Below are 26851 nucleotides of genomic sequence, written 5' to 3'. Positions count from 1 at the left end.
TCAGATTCTGGGATATCACTTTCCGTTCTTTGACAAATAATCTTTTATTGCATTTTTTCTATAAAAAAAGGGAGTGTTTGTTTAGTTTTGTTGACCTTTGAATCAGAATTGGCGCATAGTCAATACATGGACAAGTCCATGCAGATTTCTTAGGAATATTTTTCCATCCGCTTCTCTTCTTTCCTCTCCCCTTCTTTCCTCTCTTCCCTCTGTCTTCTCTGTTTTCTGTCTCTTCTCTTCCCCTCCTCTCCTCTTCCCATTCCTCTTCTGTTCTTTCCCCTCCTTTCCTTTCCTCTCTTTCCTTTGTCTTCTCTGTTTTCTGTCTCTTCTCTTCTCCTCCTCTCCTCTCCCCCTTCCCCTCCTCTCCTCTTCTTTTCCCATAGTATTTTATTTTTTACTCTAACATTTTTCTATCAATTCTGCCACGGTTTTCAGTAGAAAATAAATATGGCACCATTGGGTGCAACATGCAATCCTCAACAGATGCTTTCCAGCAGCATATAAGAATACTACAATGAAGACACAAGATACTTAAAGAAACTAAAAAAGGAAAAAGGAAGGAAACATCATGGAAACCATTGGACCTTGACTCTATAGTCCTTGACTTGCAACCATTCTTTTAGTAACCATGAGAAGTTACAACGGCACTGAAAAAGGTGACTTGGGACTGTTTTTCACACTGTTGTAACATTCCCCATGATCAAAATCTGGGTGCTTGGCAACTGGCATGTGCTTAAGGATGGCTGGCCAGAGGAGGAGTGAAGTAACCAAGCAGTCGGTCAGCAGCTGGGGTGGACAGAGTGACCAGTGACTTTGGGGAAAGGGGAAACTTTTACTTTTAAATGAGGTGAAAGCTGTGGGAACTTTCAGAGTTGGCTTTCAACCGTTGTGAGAATATGATCTATCCAATAAATTGTTCTTTGAGGAATCTATCTGCCATGGAGTTCTGTCTTCCACGGGTGCATTACTTGGAACGCTGACAGTGGGTGAGTGTCCATACCTACACAGAGAATCAATTTCATGCGCCTGAAATAGAGATAACTGTGTGTGGGTTAATGGAATGTACGAATGCAGTTGCAGCTTTCAGAAGCAATGGAGAAGACATAAAACTTACCGATCACATGTGGTCCTGTGGATTGGTCGTTCAGGAGGCCTGAACCTTGTAGCTATTCTGGTCATGTACACATAAGCAATATCCAGATACACATCTCAGCTGTTTTATGTGCTGGACAGACGAGGGATTTTTTTTCCCCCTTTTCACGTCTGTGGTAGGGCCCGTATATTACACAGACAGTGATTCGAGAGGCATTAAAGCAGTTGAACTACACAACCTGGGTTTTAAGTGATGTTGCTCCAGCTGGGGGCTGCCAGTTCAGAACCACAGAACAAATATATGGCTGGTAAAAATAATGACAGATGTGGCTGGAACAGGAAGTCTTTATAGCCCTTCCTGCTCATGAAACAAATGATGGCTAAGCCAGAACCTGGTCAGAATGTGATGTGCTTTGGAATGGACCAATGAGCTTTGCAGCTTCCTCCAAGTCAGATCGAAGTAAATCAGAGCATGCTGGTTTATAGTTGATGTGCCTGGTGGTTGTTGTGTGTGAGTTGCAAACTCCCTGTGGTTTGCTCCTGTGATGGATTGTGTGTACGAAAGGGGAGGAGGTTGTGAGAGAGTAGAGTGAAACTGTAGTTTTGCAGGAAGGAAGCAGCATCTTCCAAGAAAGGGGGTGGTGAGGCAAGAGACAACACAGCCCAGAATTGGATCAGAGAAAGAAATTTAGGATAGGCACTCCCTAGAATCTCCCAGGATAGGATTAGGATTAATGTAGCAAGGCTTCGAAGGGATACGGTGGCTCAGGGGCTAAGATGCTGAGTTTGTCAATCAGAAAGGTCAGCAGTTCGGCAGTTCAAATCCCTAGCGCCATGTCATGGAGTGAGCTCCCGTTACTTGTCCCAGCTTCTGCCAACATAGCAATTTGATAGCATGTAAAAAATGCAAGTAGAAAAATAGGGACCACTTTGGTGGGAAGGTAACAGCGTTCTGTGCGCCTTATCGGTGTTTAGTCCTGTCGGCCACATGACCATGGAAATGTCTTCGGACAGACCTGGGTTTTTGGCTTTGTAACAGCGATGAGCACCGCCCCTTAGAATTGGAAATGACTAGCACATGTGTGTGAGGCAAGATTCTGTCTATTGTGTGCAAGCAAATAAAGAACTGAACCCCAGCTGGATTGCTCAGTCTATGTCATTCTTGGAACTGGGTCTGGCAGCTCCCCAGTTCAAAATTCCCCATTTATTCAGGTATCTTGCCTGATCATAATCTGTTCAGTTGGTTATATTGAGTCATCAAGTCTGACTCTGGACTCAGGAAGAAACAGAAGTATCTAAAAACTTTAAAGGTGGATATTTCATGGTCCTTCCAATACAGAGGGGGCGGAAATATAGTCACCTCTTTAATTTTGCATCCTTTGCATGGGTGGTAAAGGTTCACCTAAGTCACCGGGACTCTATCTGAATGAATTCTCTAATAAATGAGTGCTAGAAGTTGGACTCAAGATTTTTGTATATTAACCTGTTACCTTTTTGAGAGGAAACCTAATCAACCAGATTCGTTGTGCATCCTTCCATCCACGCTATATTCTGCTCTTGGGGTTTAGTGTAACAGTTAAGATTGCAAAAGTGTGCAACATTACTAAGGTCTTGGTTGTGTAGCAATACAGATTCAAAGGGAAAAATTATATTTGACATCCCAAGTCAGAGCATATGGAGCATCTGGGACAGCTGTGTCTTCTCTAAGAGGTGCGTGGCAGTTCCCTGGAGGTGATGTGCCAGGCTAGGAAAAGATATATTTGGTTTAAGGTATACCTGACAAGTGTTATATTGGCTTAACAACTTTTTAATTGAAACATCAACTTGTTGTTGAATAAGAAGGGGAAAATGCGGCGGGGTTTGAGGACAGAAGGGTTAACATCCATGCTACACTGTATTTATATTACAGGAGGCTCTGCAATTATTTGGAAATAAAATATTTTTCTCAAGCTGCAACTCTCATTTGTTGTAAGGTGACATCGGCTTTCTTTGCAGGGTTGTGGTATGTAGGACTACAATAAGTATTGTAGTATCTATTATCTCTTGCTAGATCTTATACTTGAGGCTGATTTTTAATCATGTTATTGTAATGTAGGTACTGATGAGTCAATACGAAATGCTTGCATCTACCTTTGTTCATATTTTGGCTGTGTTGTTGAAATTAAGTATGTTTGCAACTCTGTTTTTTGACATTCCAGATTCTGTATTCCAAATCCCAACATAACTACATGGATTTTGGTCCAGTGGACAATCTTGAAGAATCTTCTGCAAGGATTTAAGACTGTTGCAAACTGTCATCCAGGATCTCTGCTCTGAAAGAAGACCAAGCCCACCCTTAACTCTGGCCCTGGGTTGGATGTTTCCCATCAAGTCAACTCAATTTGTCCTCTCTTTTGTTTGGAAGAGGAAGTGAACAACCAGTCAGGATTTCTATGGGAGTCAGACTTTCCAACACTTTGGAAGTACCCAAAGCCCGGTGGTGGAAGCTTTGGCTTTGATTTATTCAGAATAAAGTCCTCCCAATTAACATCCCCCCCCCCCGCCAAAGAAAATGCCATGCTTTCTGCCACACTGCCAGGGCTGACAATGCCCTGGAGTGCAAATCTGGAGCGGGGAGGAGAAGCTGCGAATTGTGCCTGCCTTTCAAACCCCATCCACCAAACGTGTGATTTCTTAAGCAGCGACTTTCTTCCGTCTCTCCCCCCTCCATGCATGGAGATTTTCTGAAAGAATTGCATTTGGCGAGGGGACCGTGCCCAAGCTGTGTGATGCAAAAAAAAGAAGAAGAAGAACATTGGTGAAGAAAGCATCCTTGTACAGCTATTGGTTCTGGTCATCAGCCTTTATCCAATGCTTTGGTGGTGATGTTGCTCTCTATTTGGGAAGTTGGCGAGCTCTCAAGACAGTCTCCCTCTCTCTTTCTCTCTCTCTCCCTCTCTCGCACTCTGCCTCTCCTCAAAGGCTGTTCCACAGCGGAAAATATGCTCAGTGCAGCTGAGTGCATGCAGGAAAATACCTCCGGTAGCTTCTAAGCTAACACAATGCAGCACAACGTTCAACTTACGGTTGCCTTCATCCTCTGCCAGGTAAGGTATCTGGTTCTGATGATTTGGTCCTTGAAACTATGTGGGATTTCTTTAACGTTTCTGGGGTTCCCCCCTTTTTTTCCTTTTGATTCTTCTCTCTCTCTCTCTCTCTCTCTCTCTCTCTCTCTGTCTCTCTCTCTTATTTGCATTTGGCTCTTTGGAAGTGTCTGATTTCTCAAGGGCTGCAGGTTGACTAAAAACCCTGTGCGGAGAATGTGGGAAAAGCTTCTACAAGACAGAAATGCCGGGTTAGTCTCCAATCACAGGAATAAAGACACACGCACAGACAGACAGACACACACACACGTACATGTGTAGGTATCGTAGCTGTGTGTGTAGACGGATGGGATTGAGCATGCAACCCCAAAGGTTATTTGATCCCCTCTATTTACAGAAGTGGAGCAATGGCTTGAACATGTAGCACCAGGAGATATTTTTCCCCCATCTGTTTTAATACGCTTCAACTTTGATTTGCTCCCCCCACCCCATGTCTTTTTGTGTGTGCGTGTGGGGGGGTGGTGGGTGGAAGAGATATCCATTACAAACAGTTCCTCATCAGGCTCAACCCTCCCTGGAAAGAAATTTAGAACCGGGAAGAATGTAATGGAAAAAGAAAACGAGACTGTAGGAGCCTTGTTCTCCAGAGTCCTCCTCCCAAATCCTCAGTGGATTTGCAAAATCGAGCATTAGTCACTATCTTTCCCACCCCCCTCTCCCTCCCTGGTTTCTTCTCAACTATCATAAATCCTCCCCCTTTCCAGAAAGGCAGCAAAAAGGGTGGATGGGAGAGAGGGAGGAAGACACCCAGGCGTTTTTAAAAATCAAGAGGCTGAGATATCCTGCTGTTGCTGTCTGTCAAAAGCCCAGGAACCAGCCAGGCTGCAACTTCTGAACTCCTGTGGGCTGCAGAGGGGAGTCTTCCTTCTGAGAAAATACCCACAGATTTGTGGGGTGTGTGTGTGTGTGTTTGAAGGTCTGGTGTTGTACCGAAGGGTGATTTGTTGCGGCGTGACATGATGTTGCGAGTTTCCCCTCTGGTGTGAGTTGCTTTGCTTTGCCTCGCCTGCTTCTCTTAAGAGGTTAAAGTGCTTCGGTTACTGTCTTTTTCCATTTGAGGGGAGGATATTTGGGCATAGGGAAAAAAAAAAATAAGCTAATTCCTTTTTTGGTCTGGGGATCGGACTTGCTTTGAATTTAACCCTTGAGGTTGAAAGCACCAGAAAACAACTGCTTTCTATCAACTGGACTGGGTGTCCAACTAATCCAGCATTTATGTTGCATGATTCTCCAATGTCCAAAACAAAGAGAAGGGTTTTTTTTTTCCTTCTATCCCATCACTGCATACCTGACCGTTTTTGCTACATGAGTGAAAGTCTGTGAATTTGGAACTTAGGTATGCAAAGCACATGTTCTCCTTCTAAGAGAAGGTGCCTTCTTCTAACTTCTTTCCGTCCTCTCGTTTAAGGCAGATTGAAGCCATCACAAAACCTTGTGTGCTCCACGGCTTTTATTGTACTTATGCTACATTCACACTTCTAAGGGATTCTGACACACAATCTCCAAACACAACAGTATGGGCTCAACACAAAGTAGGATCTTGGTTTGTCCAGGAGGAAATTTCCAGAGATCAGTCCTCTGGACTTTTATTGAGGAGAGATTGGGGAGCGTTTGAACTCTGAAGGTTGACTTTTTCCCAGTTTTCCCCAGTAAAATGAAGATTGTTTTTAAAACAATGGGAAACTGGGATTTTGGCTGGTAGCTTAGCAGACAGAGGTTTCAGCAACCAATGTTCAGAGAGGTGGTGTGGTGTCTTCATGTTCAAATTATGGAATTGTGTAAATTAGACACCTACAGGGATGTTTAAGGCTAGAGATCCAATGTTTATTCATTCCTTATGCAACCTGATCAGGAATCTTAACCAAAGTGATTGAAGCTCTGGTTAGCCATTCAGACTGAAGGTTAAAATCTAACGTCAAGCTAACAATAATCTAATTTGCTGTGTTTTGGTTTAATGCATTTACTCCATACACTGATTGTGATTTGTAAACCATAGCTGACAGTTCAGCATGCCAACTGTGCTTGATGGAAGAAACTGTGATTAAACAAACCATGACTTAGTGGAAAGGGGGGGGGGAATGACTAAACAGATTTGCTCTACCAAGGGTGCATGCTTGAAGTCATTCTTAAAGCAAGGAAAACATTGTTTTGATCTGAAGAATTGTCTTTTTTAGGATGTTGAGAGTTTGACATCGAGACATTTGGATGAAAGGAAAGGGAAAAGGTGTTGATTATCAAATTCAGTGGCTTTAGGCAAGTCACTAGATCTCAGTTTCACCCATCGAGTAGGATGACTGTAAATGCTAGCTTGTTCTTTTGAGGAAGGGTAGGCAGAATCCACAGCTAGCATGAAAGAGAAAATTCCTACTTTAAATCACGTTGGCTGATTAAGTTTCTGTTCTTGACTCCACAATTGCTATGGATAAGGACAATGGAGGAAAGCAAATTCACTTTCCCCTTGCCTGTGTTTCATGGCTTTTGTGAAAAAAATCCATACCATCCTCTTTTAAATGTTGCTTATTAGAAAATCGAACCATAGGGCTTTATGATTTCCAACTTTATTTGGGATCTTACCCCCAAGAGCTATTTTTGTGGTGGGAAGTTAACACAAAACAGCTGAATGAGCTAACTCTGACAATGTGCCAATATGTCTGGGCAGGGAGGAACACGGCTTGCACTCCACTCCAGTAGAAAGTTACTCCCTTCGGTTAGGAAATCACGACAGTCTGCTTGCAATGTTGCACTTCAACAAGTCTTGGTATGTGGTAGAAATATTGGGAGAAAGAGGCCTGGAGAAGAATCTGCAACAGCTGGTGAGCTAGAAGGAGAAGGAAAGTTGTTACAGGAGCTACTTTGATAAAACTGTTTTCCTCAACTTTCAACAACTTTAATGCTGCAGAAGGGGTGTAAGGAAGGGGTGAAGTTACTTGCACCAAGCAGTCTAGAAAGGTTCCTGAGTGGCAGTAATATATTATTTTCCAGTGGCATTCATGTTTCCTTCCTTGATATCCAGCATGGAAATGGCAAGCTTTGGTTTTGATCAATTGATGGAGAAGACATCCGTTGCCCTTATTGCCTTTCAATGCAAAGCTTCCTTCAAAGACATGTGAACATCTCAAGTTTGGCAGTCACAGTGATTAAAGGGTAAAATGATAGCTCATGCACAGGCCTTTAGATCTAAATTTGCAGAAATTAGTTGAATTAGTTTTGTTATTTTCCCCCCAACATGCTACCAGATCATTCTTTGATATTTTTGCTTTTAAGTTTGGGAAAACTAAGGCTGATGTGGATTGATGAGCTTTTGGTCTAGGCACCTTCACACATTCCGTCTATGTACAGATAATAATGTGTCCACACAGAGGCAACATTGGCAGATTAGAGTTGGGCCATATGTCCTTTTGCTGAAGTTTTTGAGTTGCATCAGGAAGGGACTGACTCTTCTATATCTGGTGCATGTACTTTTCACAGGGGTGGGTTTTGACCATCTGCAAAGAGGAGAGAGTATATATGGCCTCCCACAAGTTGTGGTACCCATCTTCTCTTGTGAGGTCAAGTCAACTCAAACACAACTTTCCATCGCTGTCCTTTTTGCTATATGGGCCTCCCTTCTCAAATATCCATGATGGATCTAGTTGAGTTATCAAAGTACTATAGAAAAGGCCACAAGCAGACAGGCAGCAGAGCTGAGGTTTCTTCTGGTTAAGAGACATAAGATGAGAAAGAAATAGATACTTCAAAATGCCCAAAAGACAGTTTTAACCCTTCTTTATCATTAGCAGGCTGCAATAAACTATGAAAATGGGATTCTGGGAGAAGATAGGATCTCCAGTAGGGGGACACAAAATAGGATCTATCTGTCATAGTTTTGAGGTATGACCACCTCCATCATTGGTTGGCAACCATGACATCTAAGCTTTGAAGATGTCTGGCTTCAAATGTTACATTAAGCCACATCCAGCTTTTAGCCCTGGTTAGTTGAGTAGCCATAGCTTGTCTGGATCCACACACTGCAGCACACCATAGCATGATTTATTTTTATTGTCAAATGTGATATATGGAAACAGAGATTGTAGTTTGCAAACTAGCAGTCAGAACATTGGGTAAGCCCCAACCCGATGGCCAGGAAATAAAAGTGCATCATTATTTAGCTAGTACGTGAATACAAAAATAACTGATGGAGCTTTCATTGCAGAGGGAAATAAAGCTAAAAATGATGCACTGTGAACATTTTTAAAGAAATACAGTGAATTACAAAGCACACCCAGAGAGAGATACCTAGAAACCATCAATGTTTGTTATGTTTCTCCAGAAGAGGGCTCCCTGCACAGCAGGAAAATCAGAAAGTCTTGAAAAGAATGGCTGTAGCTACAGCGAGAAAAGAGAAGAGAATAGGTATCCCTGCAATGAAACTAAATCTAAATAAGGTGGGAAAAGTGAACACCGGCTCTCTCCTTCCAGTTTGGTATCTTCTCGTTCAAGCCAGCCTAACTGATGGATTTCCAGCTGTCAAAAAGAGGTGTGGGCTAGGAGCAAACATTTTAGCATGTATAAAAGGGAGTGTGAATGGGGTATGTGGCCCATATCATCTGAATGCCTTTATGTCCTTATTGAAACACTCCTCTCCAGGTGCAGGGCAACATGTCCTTGACTTTCTGATAAAAAAATGTTGTTGAGTCTAATCTTCCACCTCTCTATGAAATCCCCCCTCCCAAATTCCCAGGCACTAAATGTGACAGCCTCGAAGCTTCCAAGTAAAATATGGCTTTCAAGGCTGACATAGGGACTCAGTGTTGATATATTCAAATGAGAACCCTTGAGTCAAAATGCTTATTTAGGGACTGAAAGCGAATAGCAATAGACTTATATACTGCTTTAGAGTGCTTTACAGTTCTTTCTAAACAGTTTACAGAGTCAGCCTCTTGCCCCCAACAATTTGGGTCCTCGTTTTACCAACCATGGAAGGATGGAAGGCTGAGTCAACCATGAGTCAGTCAGGATCGAACTGCCAAATTGCAGGCAGCTGGCAGTCAGCAGAAGCAGCCTGCAGTACTGCACTCTAACCACCGTGCCATCATGGCTCACCAAACCAGAAGAACCAGAATGTCCCCAAACTAAAAGAAAGTTTGCAAGTGTGGTATTCCTAGGTCTTCCCAGTAAAGCTGAATGCAAGGAATCTTCCCTGCCATGGAAACACCTTGGATGCTGCAGTGATCCTTAGAATTATAGACTCCTAAGGCTAGAAGGGACTTTGGAGGTCTTCTATTCCAACCCCTTGCCTATTATTGCATCCTGGACAAATGGTTGCTGATATTTTCTTGCAGACCAATACTGGCTTTACCCTTAGATGAGTGCTGTGGAGTTTCTAGCCTTCATTGTGGGCTGAGCCAATTGACTTCAGAAGCAGTGAAGATGGGGATTGACTGTGTTTGATTTACAGCTGTGGGTCAGGTGCTTCTTATAGATTGGTATTTTTCAACCTCAGCTATAAGAGGTGTGGACTTCCCCAGACAGCAAACTTTAAGATGGGTGGACTTCAACTCACAGAATGCTGGCTGGGAAGTTCTGCCCATTGAGGTCCACACCTGTTAAAGAGAGGTTGAGAAATATATGCAGGCATATAGACATAATTCTGGTAAGGAGAAGAAGTGTTGAGAAGACCCTCCTTTAGCACTTGATGATTGGCGAGCTGGAGAGAGTGTTGGCTGGCTGAAGGGGGAAGAAGAGGAAGGTCCTTGGAGAACATATTCCTGGGTTGAAAATATTGCAAATAGTTTTGGTGTTGAAGTTGGTGGCAATGAAGAAAGAGCCAGCATTCAGCACGACTTGGTCTAGTCTGATTCACCATTGGATGTTTGACTTTGCTTAAGGTCCACAAAAGAAAAAAAAAATGAAAGCACCAATAGAAGAGAATTGCAATCTAAAAAATATATATCTTACTTGTTTTCCATAGTGTGAGGTCCTTGGTGCTCTCTGAGCTTAATTGTTTTCTTGCTGACGCTTCATGACCCAACTAGGGAACATCTTCAAGGCCAGCAGGGTAATGAAACATCTGCAAGAAAGCCACCGACTGAAAGGTAACACAAAGCAAGTATGGTATTCTCCAGATCGCTAGCTGTGACTGTCTTGGCAGAGGTGCTAAGTTTTGAGGGGCAGCCCTACTTTTAAAACACGTATAACCTGGATATGGATAGACAGCCCTTCAACCTGACAAAGCATTTGTAAAAAAGGACTGCAGTTTTTTTTGAAAAGGGGTACGGCTGTTTTAATCAACCATCCTGAGTTTCTCAGCGCTCCTATTCTATCCATACTTAAAAATATGAAGATGGACTGGAGAAGAAAGCTTTCTTCAAACCACCAAACTCAAAGATCATGCTAAATTAGCTTCCAATTGATCTGCTGAGCAATGCATGCTGAATTGTTTGAACACAGAGAGTGGGATTGCCGATATCAGACCTCGGATCAATTCTGTTTCGCGGTTGAAGGAATATAAAGTAGACTCAGCCAGCGAGCTGAAACGCCTGGGAAGTCAAGAGCTGGAGGTGGTATCTTTGTGATTAAATAGTCCTATTTAAAAATAAACATCTAGACACAATAAGCAATCCATTTCTAAGAGCTCAGGAGCAGCAATGAAACAGCACGCACGCCGGTTAAAAATAAATTTTTTTTAAAAAAAAAGTTTCAATGGTTGTCAAATTGATACTATCTTAAGCAGCGGGCTTTAACCCTCCTTATATTTAGTCAAAACCAATCCAATCGTGACATTCTGGTAATCCTCGACTTACTACCACAATTCCTAGCCCAACATTCCTATTGTTCAGTGAGACATTTCTTGAGTGAATTTTGCCCCCATTTTGCAACCTTTCTTGCCGCTGTTGTTCTGTGAATCAGTTGCCGTTGTTAAGGTAGTAATATGGTTGTGAAGTGAATCTTGCTCCCCCGCCCCTTGACTTTGTCAGAAGGTCGCAAAAGGGAATCACATGATCTTGGGAATCCAGCAATGGTCATCAATATGAACCCGTTGCCAAGCGTCTGAATTCTGAGCACAGGACCACGGGATTTGCTGGAATGGTCGTATAACTGTGAAAAACGGTCATAAGTCACTTTTTTTTCCAGTGCTGTTGTAACTTTGAATGGTCACCAAACAGACAGTTGTAAGTTGAGGATGACCTGTAGCAGATAAATGGAAATGGTCTTAATGTGGGAGTCCTCTCTGCTTTCTTCCAGAATCCTTTTCTCTCTCCTGCATTCAAAGCAGAGGTGGGATTCAGCCGGTTCTGACTGGTTCTTGAGAACCGGTAGCGGAAATTTTGAGTAGTTGGGAGAACCGGCCAATACGGCCTCTGACTGGCCCCCGCCAACCCCATCTCTTCTCTGCCTCCCATTGAGTCCCAGCTGATTGGCTGGTTCTCCTTTGGTTGCCCTGCACAGGAGAATGGAGCTGGAAAGCAGGTTAGTGGGGTGGGGAAGGAATGGAGATTTTACGGTATCCTTCCCCTGCCACACCCACCAAGCCACGCCATGCCCACTAAGCCACACCCACAGAACCCGTAGTAAAAATGTTTGAATCCCACCACTGATTCAAAGCTCTCTTTACTACAAGTAACTCTATTCAAGACAAATGACTGTCTGAAAAAGTCATCTACTTTGTCCTTTTTTGCAAGGCCTTGCAATTATTCTGGGCTGGTCAGAATAATTTTTTTCCCCCATGCATATGTTGTTCATCATCAGCTGATAGAACAGGATAATTTGGCTTCGGATGCTCACAACTGTGTTTTGGTTGGAGTTGGACACGTTCAGCTTCCCATTAGCTCTGAATTTTGGATCAAACAGCTTGATTATGCATTGGCAGCGTTCCTCCTGACCTTCTCTGCTGCCGTTTTTCCGCTAGGACAAAGAGGCACAGCAAACAAACAAACAACAAACAAACAAGCCAGGACTGCCGCATGCAAAACACGAAAGTGACTCCCAGTCATGCAGCAAAGGTTAAGCGAGCTTTCTCTGCGGAGTTTGCAAGAGTTGGGAGTGGGCTTTAATCTCAAAACCAAACCTGTGATTGAGGTTGGTTTGGGATTGCTCAAAAGGAAGACCTCAAGATGGGAAGAGGAAGCAACTGATCTCCTTCCTTTTCACATGTGATTTCTTCTAGGTCACCTTTCCTTACTTGGAAGGGTGGGGGCCCTGTAGGTATGTTGGGAGTTCAACACCCTTTGTCCATGGCGGCTGGGAGTCTGGACACCAAGGGAAAACCAGATGAAGAAACTAGTTGATATCAATTGGAGAAAAAAAAAATCTATAGAGATTCTCGATCATCCAGGTCATGGTTGTTCCAAAGATGCTTTTTCAGGAGGCAACTGGACTTCCTTGTTCTTTTCTTTTGAAGACGTTTCACTTCTCATCCAGGAAGCTTCTTCAGCTCTGACATCCATTCCCCCATTATCCTGTCAGAGCTGAAGAAGCTTCTTGGATGAGAAGCAAAATGTCTTCAAAAGAAAAGAACAAGAAAGTCCAGTTCCCTCTTGAAAAATCTTTGGGATTACCGATTGGAGAGAATATTTGTAGCTCAAGGGTTGAGTTTTGGGCTCCTCTGAGCATGGTGGTTTTGCACAGAACTGATGATGTCCCCTAGTTTGATAATGAAATGTCTGCAAGAAAACCACTCAGCTCAAAGAGAACCGCATAAACTCATTCATCCCCAATTATTTTCACCCTTCAGAAAATGGAAACATTAGAACGAGCTTGGCTCTGCAAGGGATAAACAGTTCCCTAGGGTTGGATATCCCTCCTCCTTGCTCCTGAATTTTAACAATTGTGCATGGTTCCCAAGAAGGCCTTCAAAACTCATTCTTTTAGCGTGACAGCAAACTTCTGAAATCAAGCAGTCACACTTTTTTCTTCCAGAAGTTGTAGCTGTTGCTTCCCAGGGGAGAACAACACACTGGAAAACAGCTTTGCTGAGCTCGTTTGAAAAGGAAGATGTTTCGCCCTCCAGGCATCGCAGTACACAAGTTTTCCAGCTTCTGAGCGTTTCTACACTCCTGCTTTGTAAGGAGTATTCTACTAATTTCCCCAGGGACAAGGTCTATGTTTTTTCCCCATGGGAGTGGGGCAGTCAAAACTATGAGAATTAGCAACCTTTAGAAGAAAAAAAAGTGTGTTTGAATCAACCCAACTGAAGGTGCATCACTTTGGAGAAATGAGGCAGCAGAGGTGACTTGGCAGAAGGAAATGGAAATGTAGCCTTTTTTTGCACAGAATTTCATCTGGGTCTGGGACAGGAGGCTGGTTTCGTGGTTTGTCCCTGGCCAACCAACTTTCAGCAGAAGTTTAGATGGCTCTTTTTTTGGCAGGCAGTAGGAAAACAAAGCACAAAACCAACGACAAGATCAATGCAGCCTGCTCCTTAATATATAGGTAGTTCTCGACTTACAACAGTTTGTTTAGTGACATTCAAAGTTAGAACAGTAACAGAAAAGTGACTTATGACCATTTTAAGAGCCGAGGTGGCACAGTGGTTTGAATGCAGTACTGCAGGCTACTTCTTCTGACTGCTGGCTGCCAGAAATTTGGCAGTTCGATCCTGACTGGGTCAAGGTTATCTCAGCCTTCCATCCTTCCAAGCTCAGTAAAATGGGGATCCAGATTGTCGGGGGCTAAAGGATGACTCTCTAAACTGCTTAGAGAGGGCTGTGAAGCACTGTGAAGCTGTATATAATCTAAGTGCTAAGTGGGAAGGAACGGAGAGAGGGAGGGGGGAGGGAGGGTGGAAGGAAGAAGGAAGGAAGGAAAGAAGGAAGGAAGGGAGGGAGGGAGGGAGGGAGGAAGAAGGGAGGGAAGGTCCATGGTGTTGCAGTGGTTTGCTGACTCTGTCAACTGCCAGGAGTTCAATCCTGACTGGCTCAAGGTTTGCTCAGTCTTACATCCTTCCAAGATGGGTAAAATGTGGACCCAGATTGTTGGGGGCAAAAGGCTGACTCTGTAAACCACTTAGAGGGGGCTGGAAAGCACTAGGAAGCGGTATATAAGGCTAAGAACTATTGCTATTACTATTTCACACTTATGACCGTTGCAGCATCCCCATGGTCACACAACCAAAATTCAGATATTCCTTTGTCCTATGCAGATGTGAGGATACTACATAGGGAATTTGGGAACTACATACTCTTTCAAAATGGGGCTGTGTACATCCTTTGTGTTGTCATCCTTTCCAGATAAACCAGATAGGAAAACAACCAGAGGAGCTAAATCTTCTTTACTGTAAAGGGAAAGGTTCCCCTCGCACTTCCATGCTAGTCGTTTCCGGCTCTAGGGGGCAGTGCTCATCTCCATTACAAAGCCAAAGAGGAGCCAGCACTGTCCGAAGGCGTCTCCATGGTCATGTGGCTGACATGACTAAATGCCAAAGGCGCACGGAACGCTGTTACCTTCTCACCAAAGTGGTCCTTACTTTGCTACTTGCATTTTTTACATGCTTTCGAATTGCTAGGTGGGGCAGAAGCTGGGACAAGTAACGGGAACTCAACTCCATTACATGGCACTGGGGATTCGAACCGCTGAACTGCCAACCTTTCTGATCGACAAGCTCAGCATCTTAGCCACTGAGCCACCACATCCCAACTGTAAGGCTACATTGACACAATCTTCGAGTCTGAAAGAACAAGCCTCTTACCATCTTCTTGGCCTAAAACATTAGGAAGTGTCTCTTCTAAGTCTTTTTTCCACCCATTATGCAGCCGTGGGCTATGCTGTCTCTTATCTGACTATTCTCTAGGCAGCTACTCTTTGCTCTGTTTCTCAAGGTCTTTCTCACATACCACCACAGGAGCCTAGATATTTTCGAGGGCCCAGAGATTGCATTATTGGTCTGTAATCTTTGTTCTCCTGTATCTCATGTGGATATTGGGGAACAAGTTATTTTTAACGTCTCTGGCATACTTGCTAGGATTTTCTCCACCACGGAATTATTAAATATACAAGCCAAAGAAGTCTATCACTGGCTTGTGCTGTGACTCATAGATTACAGCTTCTTTCTTGAAACACCAATTCTTTGCTTCAAATTCTACATTAAAACGAGCATGGGGCGAGCATTCATGCTCCATGAACAACCTCTTCCTGCCCACAACCTGGCATGCTCCTTATTGCACAGCAGCTCTCCAGATTCTCAGTATGCACTCTGGTGCCTTTCCAGATATGCCACAGATCGAACTTTGCTTCTGAGCCATGGGCAAGACACCTGCAAAAAGCTCAAATGTAAACTTTGTAATATGTAGCTTTATTCCCACATGCCACATTGTTGGACGCCCGGTTGGAACTGTTTGGCCTCACTCCTGCTGGAGGCATCATGAGCATCTTCCTGCTGGAAAATATGATGCAGTAGGGCAAAAAAAATAATAATAATTTGGAAAGGGAGAAAGGAAGAGAAAATGTCAGGCAAAGAGTGAAGCAAAATTGCTGTGTGACTGGGAAATGTTTCCCAGACTGGCATTTATATCTCTGTGGGGTTATATCTCTGCTGGATGTGGTGTTTTGAACAGGTGGCATTTTTGTCTCTCTCGAAAACCACGGGCCAATGAAATGATTGAACTGGGGATGATGTTTGAACTCCAAACAAAATTGTGCCTGGTGATTATGAAGAAGCTCATTAACCTGCAAATTGGCTCAGAGCCGTGATTTTCAACTTCCCCCAAGCTGGGTTCTTATAACCAGAGAAACCGATGGTTTCCTTTGGCAAGAGAAGAGGTTGCCTATTGAGTGAACAAAGGCTATTACCACAGTGGCTAATGATGATTTGGTTGGGTTTCTGGAGGGGTCTTTTAAGAGAGAAATACTCAGGGCTGGTTTTGTGTATGTGTGTGTATGTGTGTGTGTGTGTTTTCTGTAGTACCCAGAAATGTTCAGTTGATCTCTTCTGCTAGGTTGGAAGTAAGCAGGAAGCAGTTGGTGACATCACTTTAATTTTTTTTGCTCCTTGCTCATTCTGACGTGCAATTGAGTTAGGGCCACACAGGCGAAGAATTCATGTTTCAGTAAACAAGCTATAAGAAACGAAGGCAAATATACAGATGTCCTAGGATAAAGTTGCAAGATCCAATCTGAGTCGGTCACCTGGGCCAGTTTATTCTTCCAAGCTTTTGGACTCATCCTGGAACCACCATCCTCAGGGAACTTCTCTCTGTCCAAAATGTTATGGAAAGAGGTGACTGATTCATACTGGAACCTCTGAGATGTGAGTCATACAATGCGGTGAGCAATATAGCCTCCAAGAAGGAGGGGATGCATTCTGGAGCACTTAGAAACAGCAAAAATGGGTGCCTGGTGATCTTCTTGCAGATGTTTCTGCAAATTCAGTCAATTTGGTAATGAAACATCTGCAAGAAAACTCAGAGAGCACCAAGAACCCCACAGTTCAACCCTGAGCAACAAATATTCCCTTCTATCAAGACAGCAAAGTTTAGATGCTTTGGCTGGGAGAAAGAGTTAAGACACCTCCTCTCTAGAAGTTCTCAATCTTTCTTTAATGATGCAAATAGTTGCCTTAATTTGGCAAGATTCTGTCTGTAGGCGAAGAACCATACAGGAAACTACTTAGAAGAAACTCGATGTATCTTTCTTTGACTTGAGGGCCTGATACTCCACAACCTACTGGCAGGTCTCTTATCCATGTGAATTTAACTGATCCTCCCTTGGTGAAGAAGGCTATACCTTACCTTCCTTTCCATTTTGCAAAAAAAATGGTAGCTAGTTGGCCACATTTCTTTTCTTTCAAGAAGAGATGGAACAAGCTACAGAACCATATATAAGCACCACAGTGTGATATGGTTGTTTGACACGTGACCTTGTTTCCCACACTTGGAGAAATCCTAGCACTTAAACAAGTTGAGAAACTTCTAGACATGCGAAGCAGAGTAACATGGAGCAGATATTTACACCGGGGTTTCTCAGTTTTGCTTCTTCAGGAGTAATTAATTAATGCACGACTATCCCCTATTATAATCATATTTACATAATACAGCACCCATTAATAAACATTCTTTATGCATTCTTTATACAAGGTGCATTTTAATATCATCTAAAATGATAATCAAAGCTCACTGTCTTTAACACTACAAAGTTGAAAACAACTCAAGTTGAGAAATTGATTTTTCATTTTCTTCTTCCTACACTTCAGAAAGAAGAGAAACTATAAATAAAATGAGTTTGACCTGCTCATTTCAATACTGTATTAAATAAGTATCTCTCCTCGTGCAATTTAGAATGGGACTCCATTTTTCCCCCAACTATGAATCAGTCTATAAGCTGTTTAGACAATTTTTACAATTTGTTTTATTTGGCATATTCCATGGTGGATTTCCAATTGCTTTTAAAGGGCAAGGCACTAATATGGGAGACAAATAGATTTTTCTGATCTTTAGACTACAAGCACATATGTCTTTGCATTTGGTCTATTTCCTTTACCTGCCGAGGTAAACAAGACCATGATCGTGGCTATTTTTCTAGGAATTTATTGAGAATTTTACCCTCCTTATTTTATTTTATTTTCGAAATGGAGGAAGCTTTGTAAATCCCTCAGACCTTATGCATTCTGCATCATACCACTGAATTGGTTCACTTTCTTCCTGTGGGTTCTTGCCTTTAGCCATGTTTATTGATCTAGACAGCTTCACTAGGCATGGACGTCTGATCACAGAATTCTTAGTCATAGGTATATAAATAATCCTCAACTTACGACCACAATAAAATGAGGACCCAGATTGTTGGGGGAAAGAGGCTGACTCCGTAAACCACTTAGAGAGGGCTGTATAAAGCACTGCGAAGCAGTATATTAGTTTAAGTGCTATTGCTATTTTAAAAAAACTATTTTCCTCTCCACCCCGTCTATAGTTCCTATCTTTTTAGCTTCACGGCCTTGTTCCATTCTCCTTGCCTCCAACTCTTGCCCTTTAGTTAAGTTGTCCGTGTTCTGTTACAATCTAAAACTTTGATACAGGGGTACCCAACATTGGCGACTTGAAGACTTGGGGACTTCGACCCCCAGAATTCCCCAGGCAGCATGGTTGGCTAAGGAATTCTGGGAATTCAAGTCCACCAGTCTTAAAAGTTGACGAAGTTGGACAATCCTGCCCTAATGCATTCATAGCTGGACCGTTTCCATTTCACTGTAATATTTATGCCGCAAAGGTGTTGGTGCGGGATCTGTTTAAGATACAGAAGAGGCAACCAGCTCCCAACAGTAATATATGGAGCTTGATTCTTGCTGATGTAGCTGCTGAACTCGGTATCCTTTTCGCGTGCTGACAATGGAGCCCTGAGCGAGGAGATAAAAATTGAATATATTGAAAACTGCAAAACAGATTGAAGGATGGGCTTTCCTTTTCTCCCCTCTCCCTCCCTCTCTTTTTACTTTTCATCTCCATTTTTAGCTGTTGTGGATTTGCAGTTTAGAGGGCAGGCGGGGAAATGTGGCTTCTAGTTTTTGGTGTACTTGATGATGTATGGAGGACAGGAAGAAGAATTGGTAGCTGTTTCTGGCATTTGGGATGAAACCCCATAGCTTAAAGCGAAATGCTCAGGGGTTACAGGTTTGCTTTTCCTTGGCTTCACAAATCTCTGTGTTTCAGACTTGCAAGATTGATGTCAGCCATGCTGTTGCAACTTGTTCTAAATTTACAGTGAGGTTACATTAACAGAATCTTGCAAGACTGAAAGTGCATCTCTCTCCCCTGCCTTTATAGTTCAAGAAACTAGGGAGGGTCTCTTCTGAAATGTTTGCCACACCCTCATTTATAGGGTTTCTTGCTTGAGCAAGGGGATGGACTAGAAGGCCTCCAAGGTCCCTGCCAAGTCTTGTTATTCTGCAGGCTCAGCTGCTGCTTGTCTGATGTTGTTTACTCTTCCTCCTGTCCTCAAGGTCATTCCCACATATCATTACCGAGAGCCAGCCTCTGGGCTCCTGACCACAGATTACTTCTGTGGCCCATCAACAGAGATGTAATTTGCATTTGCACGGAAATTCATACCAACATGGTGGCTTTTTTTGGCACTCAGATGTAGAAAGGTCTCTAATGCAGCTGGCTGAAAGGACGAAGGAAATAGACAGAAGCAAGAGAAGATAATTGGAGAGGAATCGTGATTATCAGACGGCATTCATGTTTTTGCCAGATCTTGCCCAGCTGTGGTTTTTTTGGATAACGATCTTTCACCCAACCAGCTGCAGAGCGAACTTCCTTAGGAGAATGCCTAGTGGTCACAGGAAAAAGCCTCTAGAATTAACTCTCTGCATCTAGGTGTGTGTGCATTAGTGGCAAATGGTACCATAAATAAGAGACAGAAAGAAGAGTCAGTTTGATGTACTGGACAGAAACAGAGAGACCATATCTTCAAGCTCTGCTTTAGGCACAATTCCAGCTGGGTGACCTTGGGTCAGCCACAAATACTCGAACCTAGGAAGGAAGCAATGGCAAACCAGTTCTAAACCAGTTTCCCTTGCTGAGAAAAGTTCAGAGACTTGTCCACACTATCACCAGGGGTCAAAAACTGACAAGAGGACACACACAAAAATAGCAGTAAAATGTATGTGTGTGTATATACACGTAGTCCTCAGTTTATATATGGGTAGAACTCAACAGTTCATTTAGTGACTGGTACTGAAAAAAAATGACTTATGACCATTTATGACATGATATTCAACAGCCACTAAATGTTGTAACTCAAAGAGTACCAGCGGAACAGTTTAGCCCAACCCCATTATATGACGATAATCCCCTTCCGCTGGTATACAAATATCTCTAGACTGAATCAAGAAAAGACATTTCACAGTTAAGCAAACAAGACTTTCTGTGGATACTCAGTGGACACCAAATCCTAAAAATTGCCCAGCTAAGTCAATAAATTGATTCTTTTTTAAACAACAAAAAAAAGCCTTACTAGTAGAAACTAGATCATTCTGCTACATTTCTCAAGGCTATGAGTTTTGTCCAGCACTGGGATGAGTTAAATAAATCTTTTGCCATCAAATCTTGTGACTTAACAAACAATTAATGTACTGTTACAGCGTCTCCAGTATTTACTTCTGACTTTTATGATTCATCTGGCACTCATGGAGTTTAAGTGCCAATAAAGGAATAAGAACACAGAAGAGTTCAACTATCTTCAACCTTATATTGCCAAGAAGTATTGGAATATTGCTTAGCTCCATTAATTGCTGCTGTTCATCACAAAGTTTGAACTGCGAGGAACTGTATCTATTAGAGTTTCAGAAAACTTTGCCTAATTGCTGGAGAATTGAGCTGATCCCACTATCTGTATTTTTTTAAAACCTTCTCAGAGTTTTTTGTTTGAAAAAATGTGGGCATTACCAAGAAATTCCTGTAGCCATTAGTCAGAGAGGCATGAGTCATCACTCAAGAACTTCTCAAGCCAATCTGTTTTTCAGATCTGATGTTCTTCTTACATTTCAGATGAACCTCTGCCTCTTTCTGGAACAATCTCATAAAGAGTGAAGTTTTGCATTTAAGTGCAGGACTTAACTCCTGAAAATGTTGGTCTTAAACATTGAGGAGTGGTGGTGCAGTGGTTAGAATGCAGTATTGCAGGCCAGTTCTGCCAGCAGTTCGATCCTGACTGGCTTAAGGTTGACTCAGCTTTCCATCCTTCCAAGGTCGGTAAAATGAGGACCCAGATTGTTGGGGGCAATAGGTTGATGTTGTAAAACACTCATAACACTGTAAACTACTATGGAGCAGTATATAAGTCTAAGTGCTTATTGCTACTGCTATTATCTGTGAATATGCTTTCTCTATATTTTCTCCAAAGAATCTACAGTACAGTATAAATCAGAGGTCTCCAAACTTGGCAACTTTAAGACTTGTGGACTTCAACTCCCAGAATTCTCCAGCCAGCATAGCTGTTGGCTGAGGATAGCTGGCTTAGTATAGCTGGCTGGAGACTTGTGGGAATTGAAGTCCACAAGTCTTAAACTTGCCAAGTTTGGGGATCCCTGGTATAAATACTAAACAGAATCTAATCATAAAGGACCAGATTTAAAGAGAAAAGCTAGCTGGATTCCAATACGGGCAGTCCTCAACTTACAACAGCTCATTTAGTGACCATTTGAAGTTGCAACAGCAGTGAAAAATTGACTTACGACTGTTTTTCATACTTATGACCATTGCAGTATCCCCGTGGTTATGTGACCAAGATTGAGATGCATGGCAACTAATTTATACTCGTGATTGTTGTTTCCTGGAGTAATGTGATTACTCCTTGAGACCTTCTGAAAAGCAAAGTAAATGAGGAAGCCAGATTTACTTTACAATTATATTACTAAGTTAATAACTGCAGTGGTTCACCTAACAGCCACGGCAAGGAAGATCTCAAAATGGGTCAAAACTCACTTAACAACAAAAGTTGAGTTTTATCCTTTAGTTTTGTCTCATTTAGCGACTAAAATGTTTGGCTCAATTATGGTTGTAAGCCGAGGATTACCTGTACACGAAGAAGCTCACATTTTGTTATTTTAATAATGTAGGAAAAAAATATAGCACTTCCCCCACATATAATTAGATTTAATTAACTTCTTGTAATCTTGCTTTCTGGCCCAGTGGATTTACAAGGTGGCTAACACCTGTTTTTATAAACCTCCAGGTATCTGCCATATTAATTATGACTTTATTTTAATTATGACTTACAATAATGTGGTGCTTTTTTATGATTCTCATAATGGGGAAACAGGATAATTCTTGAATCAATTTCAGCTTATGGTGCTGAAATGACCTATGGTAGAATTTGAGGCATGGGTGAGATTTGCAGTCTGCTCGTCCATGCTCAGCCTTAGACACAAGTCTATCATGACAAAACTTTGTCTCATCTGCTCTCTAGGTTTGGGTTAAAAAAATAGAATAGAATAACAGAGTTGGAAGGGACCTTGGGGTGGGGGGGTCTTCTAGTCCAACCCCCTGCCTAGGCAGGAAACGCTATACCACTTCAGACAAATGGTTGTCCAACATCTTTTAAAAACTTCCAGTGTTGGAGCATTCACAACTTCTGGAGGCAAGTTGTTCCACTGATTAATTGTTCTAAAGGTTCATCTTGTTTTAATTACCTCTGGCTTATGAGAAGGATCAGCAATAGTACTTTGGAAACTCAGCCAGTTTGTGGGTTTTGATAGTTCCTTCTAGATTCCTTGTACTGTGTTGACTATTTTTAACCCTATCATTTGGTAAGGTCCCTAAATGGCAGCAGGGGACTATCTGGCCATCGTGGAGACCCTTCTTCCTCCTTGGATTAATAAACAGGAAAGGTCAGGGATAACAGAACAACAGAACAGAATAGCAGAGTTGGAAGGGACCTTGGAGATCTTCTAGTCCAACCCGCTGCTCATTCAGGAGACCCTATACCAGTGTTTCTCAACCTTGGTGACATGAAGATGGGTAGACTTCAACTTCCAGAATCCTCGAGACCGCCATGCTTCAACTTCCAGAATCTTCCAGACACCCATGTTTCAACTTCCAGAATCCTCCAGACACCATGCTTCAACTTCCAGAATCCTCCAGACACCCATGTTTCAACTTCCAGAATCCTCCAGACAGCCATGCTCCATCTTCCAGAATTCTGGAAATTGAACATCCATCTTCAAGTCGCCATGATTGAGAAACACTGCCCTATATCATTTGTGGTATATGGCTGTCCAGTGAATTGAATCTGATTGGAAAGTTGGGATCACTTTGGGCGTTCAATTTGATTCAATTTACAGGTTTGCATCAATGAAGCAAATGGATGGAATTCGGATCTTTCAAATGAGCCAATGAAAGACAGGCAATGAAAAACACCCAAATCAACTGAAAGAGATTTGAACGTGGTTGACCTGATACCGCAAAATCAATTCAAGCCATTTGCCACTTGAATTGTTCTCACCAACCTGGGCTACATGTTCCTCGGCTTCTGCTCAAATAACTTCTGGTTCTTTAAAGATAGGCTTATTACAACATAACTGTTTGTGGAGTGTTACAGGGATTAACACATCTTGATTTCCACTTCATCAAAGGTATGAAGTCTTAAATTATAAATACATAGTTGCAGCAAGCGCCAAACGGCATTTCCTGAATTCAAGCTTGCCAGGCAGGTTTGAAGGAGATGGGAAGGGAAACATAATTTCAGCCCTTTCACCCCATAACCTTTGGGAAAAACCTAATTTGAAAATTGTAATTAAAGGGCCATAGGTAAATCAGGGAAGAGTCCATTTGGATCAGCTTATTATGAGCCATGGTGGCACATTGGTTAGAATGCAGTATTGCAGGCTACTTCTGCTGATTTCCAGCTGCCAGCTACCTGCAATTTGGCAATTCGGATTTCACCATGCTCAAGGTTGACTCAACCCTCCATCCTTCCGCATTGGGTAAAATGAGGACCCAGATTGTTGGGGGGAAATAGGCTGACTCTGTAAAACTGCTTAGAGAGGGCTGTAAAGTACTGTGAAGCGGTATGTAAGTCTAAATGCTATTGCTATATGTTTGCACTGTCCTACAGTCATGCAGTGTATGAAGATCTTTTTTGCTGGAAATCAGCTTTTGCTTTCTTGCTTTACGACTGCCATCAAAAAGATTGTAAAATCAGGCATGATCACATGAAGTTTCTCTTAACAACCAATATGACCTATGGCTGAAATTCCATGCTCAGTTACGGTTGTGAGTTGAGAACACTGTTACAATATTTGTGGGGCTATCACAGAGAGGAGGGTGTCAAGCTATTTTCCAAAGCACCCAAAGGCCAGATAAGGAATAATGGATCGAAACTGAACAAGGAGAGATTCAACCTGGAAATAAGGAGATTTTTTTTTCTGACATTGAGAACCATCAACCAATGGAACAGAAGTTGCCTTCGAAAGTTGTGGAAGCGTCATCACTTGAGACTTTCAAGAAGAGATTGGACTGCCCTCTGTCAGAAATGGTGTAGGGTCTCCTGCTTGAGTAGGGGGTTGGATTAGAAGAACACTGAGGTCCCTTCTGACTCTGTTATTCTGTTCTATCTGTACATTCAATCAAAACATTTCTCAATTTCACAGTTTAGCCCAGATTTCACAGTTTAGCAACACCTAAAAAACCTCAAACTGGCAGCATTGCAATGTATTTTGGATGATCTCAAGTCTAAGTGTGTGTGTGTGTGTGTGTGTGTTAAGTAAAGAACATCATTTGAGGAACCATAAGTAACTTTAGATGTCATCTGTCCATGCTTTACATCAGATCTTGAAAACGACACAGGCAAAATGAATTTCTATCACTTGGCAATACAACTTCTAGGTTCTCTTTAGGGAACTTAAGACTGAAGATCAAGTCTTTGGGCTCATATTAAACTATTGAGCAAAGCAATACCAAAAGACACATAGAGGGGTAGCAATTTACTTGCAGCATTTAATCAAACGTAAGAACTGTTGCAGGCAAATGAAGATGGATGGCATACAAACAACACCTCACTTACAAATTGTCTGGAAAAATGGAAGAGAATTATTTTGAAGGAAGAGATGTGAATAAAGAAATAAATCCCAGCTTCCCACTGGAGATCTTGAAAACTATTCTCCTCTTCCATTAAATTTAAAAAGGAGATGGTGGAGGACACATTGGAATCACAACTAGCTGCAATGACTCCATTGCTCATCTGAAACAAACCAGATGTGAGATGAAAAAGAGATTGGGTTACAGATGTTGGCTGGATCCTCACATCCAAATAAAGTATTACACGATTTGATTGATTTTGACCCATCCTAATAGACGAACTCCATTTATTATGGATATATAACAAGACATGGTTAATGAGACTTCATAACTTAGAAGAATACAACAGCCACTGCTTTGGGCTCTCCTCATTTTTCTCTTCCCATATGCTTTATTAAATGAGGCCAGCACAATTCCAAGGAGCAGGTTTTTGCTTTTAAGTGAAAACATACATTTCCCATAATAGGCTACCCTAAATTGCACCCTTCTGATTTCCTGCCAGCAGAACAGGACAGTCTAATGTTTATGGAAGTGGGCATTGCACCAAATTGCCAGCGCTCTATTTTTACCCTTGAACATTTGAATGCCCATAATTTTATCGAAGCATTTTTTTCCCTCAAGGCGAATGCTGTGGCTTTGAAAGTTGCAATTGATTTCTCAGTTGGTCTTCTCTCCCCTGTTTCTACCCCACCCTAAGATTTCAACAAACACAGCCTTTTTTTAAAAAAAATTTTTTTTCCAGCGGGGTCGATCATTCTCTCTCATCCCGAGCAGCATGGATAATTTGAGACCGATGGTCTCATGTCCAAAAAATGTACCAGGGCTTGTCTCTGTTTCTCATACCATGGCACAGTAAACTCCCCTAAAAGCTTGCCAGCTAAACAATGTTTGGATTACCAGTTCCAAGGGAGGTGGCTTTTTGCAGTTTAAACTAATAATAGTTTGCAGCGGAACCTGAAGTACGGAGTTTATTGTTTGTGTTTGTTCTAAAAAATCAGCATTGCCCCCAGGCTGTGGGAAAACAGCTGCCCATTTAAATCTTTTATGTCTTTTGGTGAGAGAAGATTTTTAACTATGGAAATCAGCAAGGGTGTGCACGGGGCGTGTGTGTTTTGCTAACCAAGGCTTGGGCTGCACAGGGTTTTAAAACAATGCTTTCCTTTTGTGATAAGCGAAGCTCCGCTTCAAAGCTTCTTGGAGAAAAGAAACTGTGCTTTTAAAGACCAAAGGAAACCTGTCCCTTTCTTCCAAGTCACATTCCCCACCCCCACCCCAAGATTTCTTTCTGATATTCAGCGTGCCAATGCGCCTTCTAGTGACTGAAAAGTAGAGAAGGATCAAAAACAAAGAGCCACCGAAGTGAGATGGGCGGTGTGTAACTTTAATAATAATGATAATAATCCCAGCCACCTTGCGCAGTCCCAGTATAGATCAACGGCCCAGTGGAAGTAGAGAGAGACCACATGGTGTAGAAGATAAGTGTCTAAATCAGCGGTTCTGCCTGTTCAGCCGAACCCATAGCAAAAATTCCTGCTGGTTTGGCTGAATGGTCAGTTAAAAAAAAGCCTCCAATGGTCAGCTAAGAGGAGAGAGAGGAGAAATCCCACTGCTGGTCTAAATGATAAATGGGAAAGACCTTGGGGGAAGGAGCAAAGAGGTGCTTCCTAGGGAATGGTCAGATAAGAGGCAATGTAGCCCACAGCTGTATAATGGGCAGTGAAAGATGCTCAGAAGGGACACTCTCTTTGCCTGTAAAGGAGATGGCTGTAATTGAACTTTGGGAATTGGGGAGAAGAGATGCTGCATAGAGAATGGCCAGATAAGGCACCACGTAGCCCACAACTGCAAAATGGGTGGGCCCAAAAGGCATACAGAAGGGACCGTTCCTAGTTTCTCCAGCTGTAAAGATAGGAGAAATGTACTTTCAGCTATGCAAATTTCGCTTTATCAAGACACAGAATTAGCTGATCCGGTTCTTGTGTCCTCCCGTCTGATCTACCTGGGAAGGCTAATAATGTTGGATTTGCACTGGTCTCTCTACTTTATGCAGTTTTGTCAGAATGCTTGCATATCCAGTCAAAGCACTGCTCTGTTTAAAGCTCGGGGCTCTGCTTTTTCTACCAGATGCAGTGG

General features: G+C 42.4%; 1 protein-coding gene across 1 annotated transcript in view; it reads left to right on the top strand.

The window, feature by feature from the left end:
- Positions 1 to 3993: 3993 nt before the first annotated feature.
- The window catches only part of CDH13 (cadherin 13), a 411322-nt gene continuing 388464 nt past the window's right edge, over positions 3994 to 26851 (top strand). Inside the window, exon 1 of the mRNA XM_087971432.1 lies at positions 3994 to 4178. Within this exon, the coding sequence (XP_087827558.1) occupies positions 4134 to 4178 (45 nt within the window). The 5' untranslated portion in view covers positions 3994 to 4133. The remainder of the gene's footprint in view (positions 4179 to 26851) is intronic.

This window comes from Notechis scutatus, chromosome 9, assembly GCF_049901735.1.
Source record: "Notechis scutatus isolate UNSWTSFEM ecotype Mainland chromosome 9, rNotScu1.2, whole genome shotgun sequence".
In the NCBI taxonomy this organism is placed as follows: domain Eukaryota; kingdom Metazoa; phylum Chordata; class Lepidosauria; order Squamata; family Elapidae; genus Notechis; species Notechis scutatus.
The sequence above is the reverse complement of the archived record's forward strand: the minus strand, read 5'-3'. Positions and strand labels throughout refer to the sequence as shown.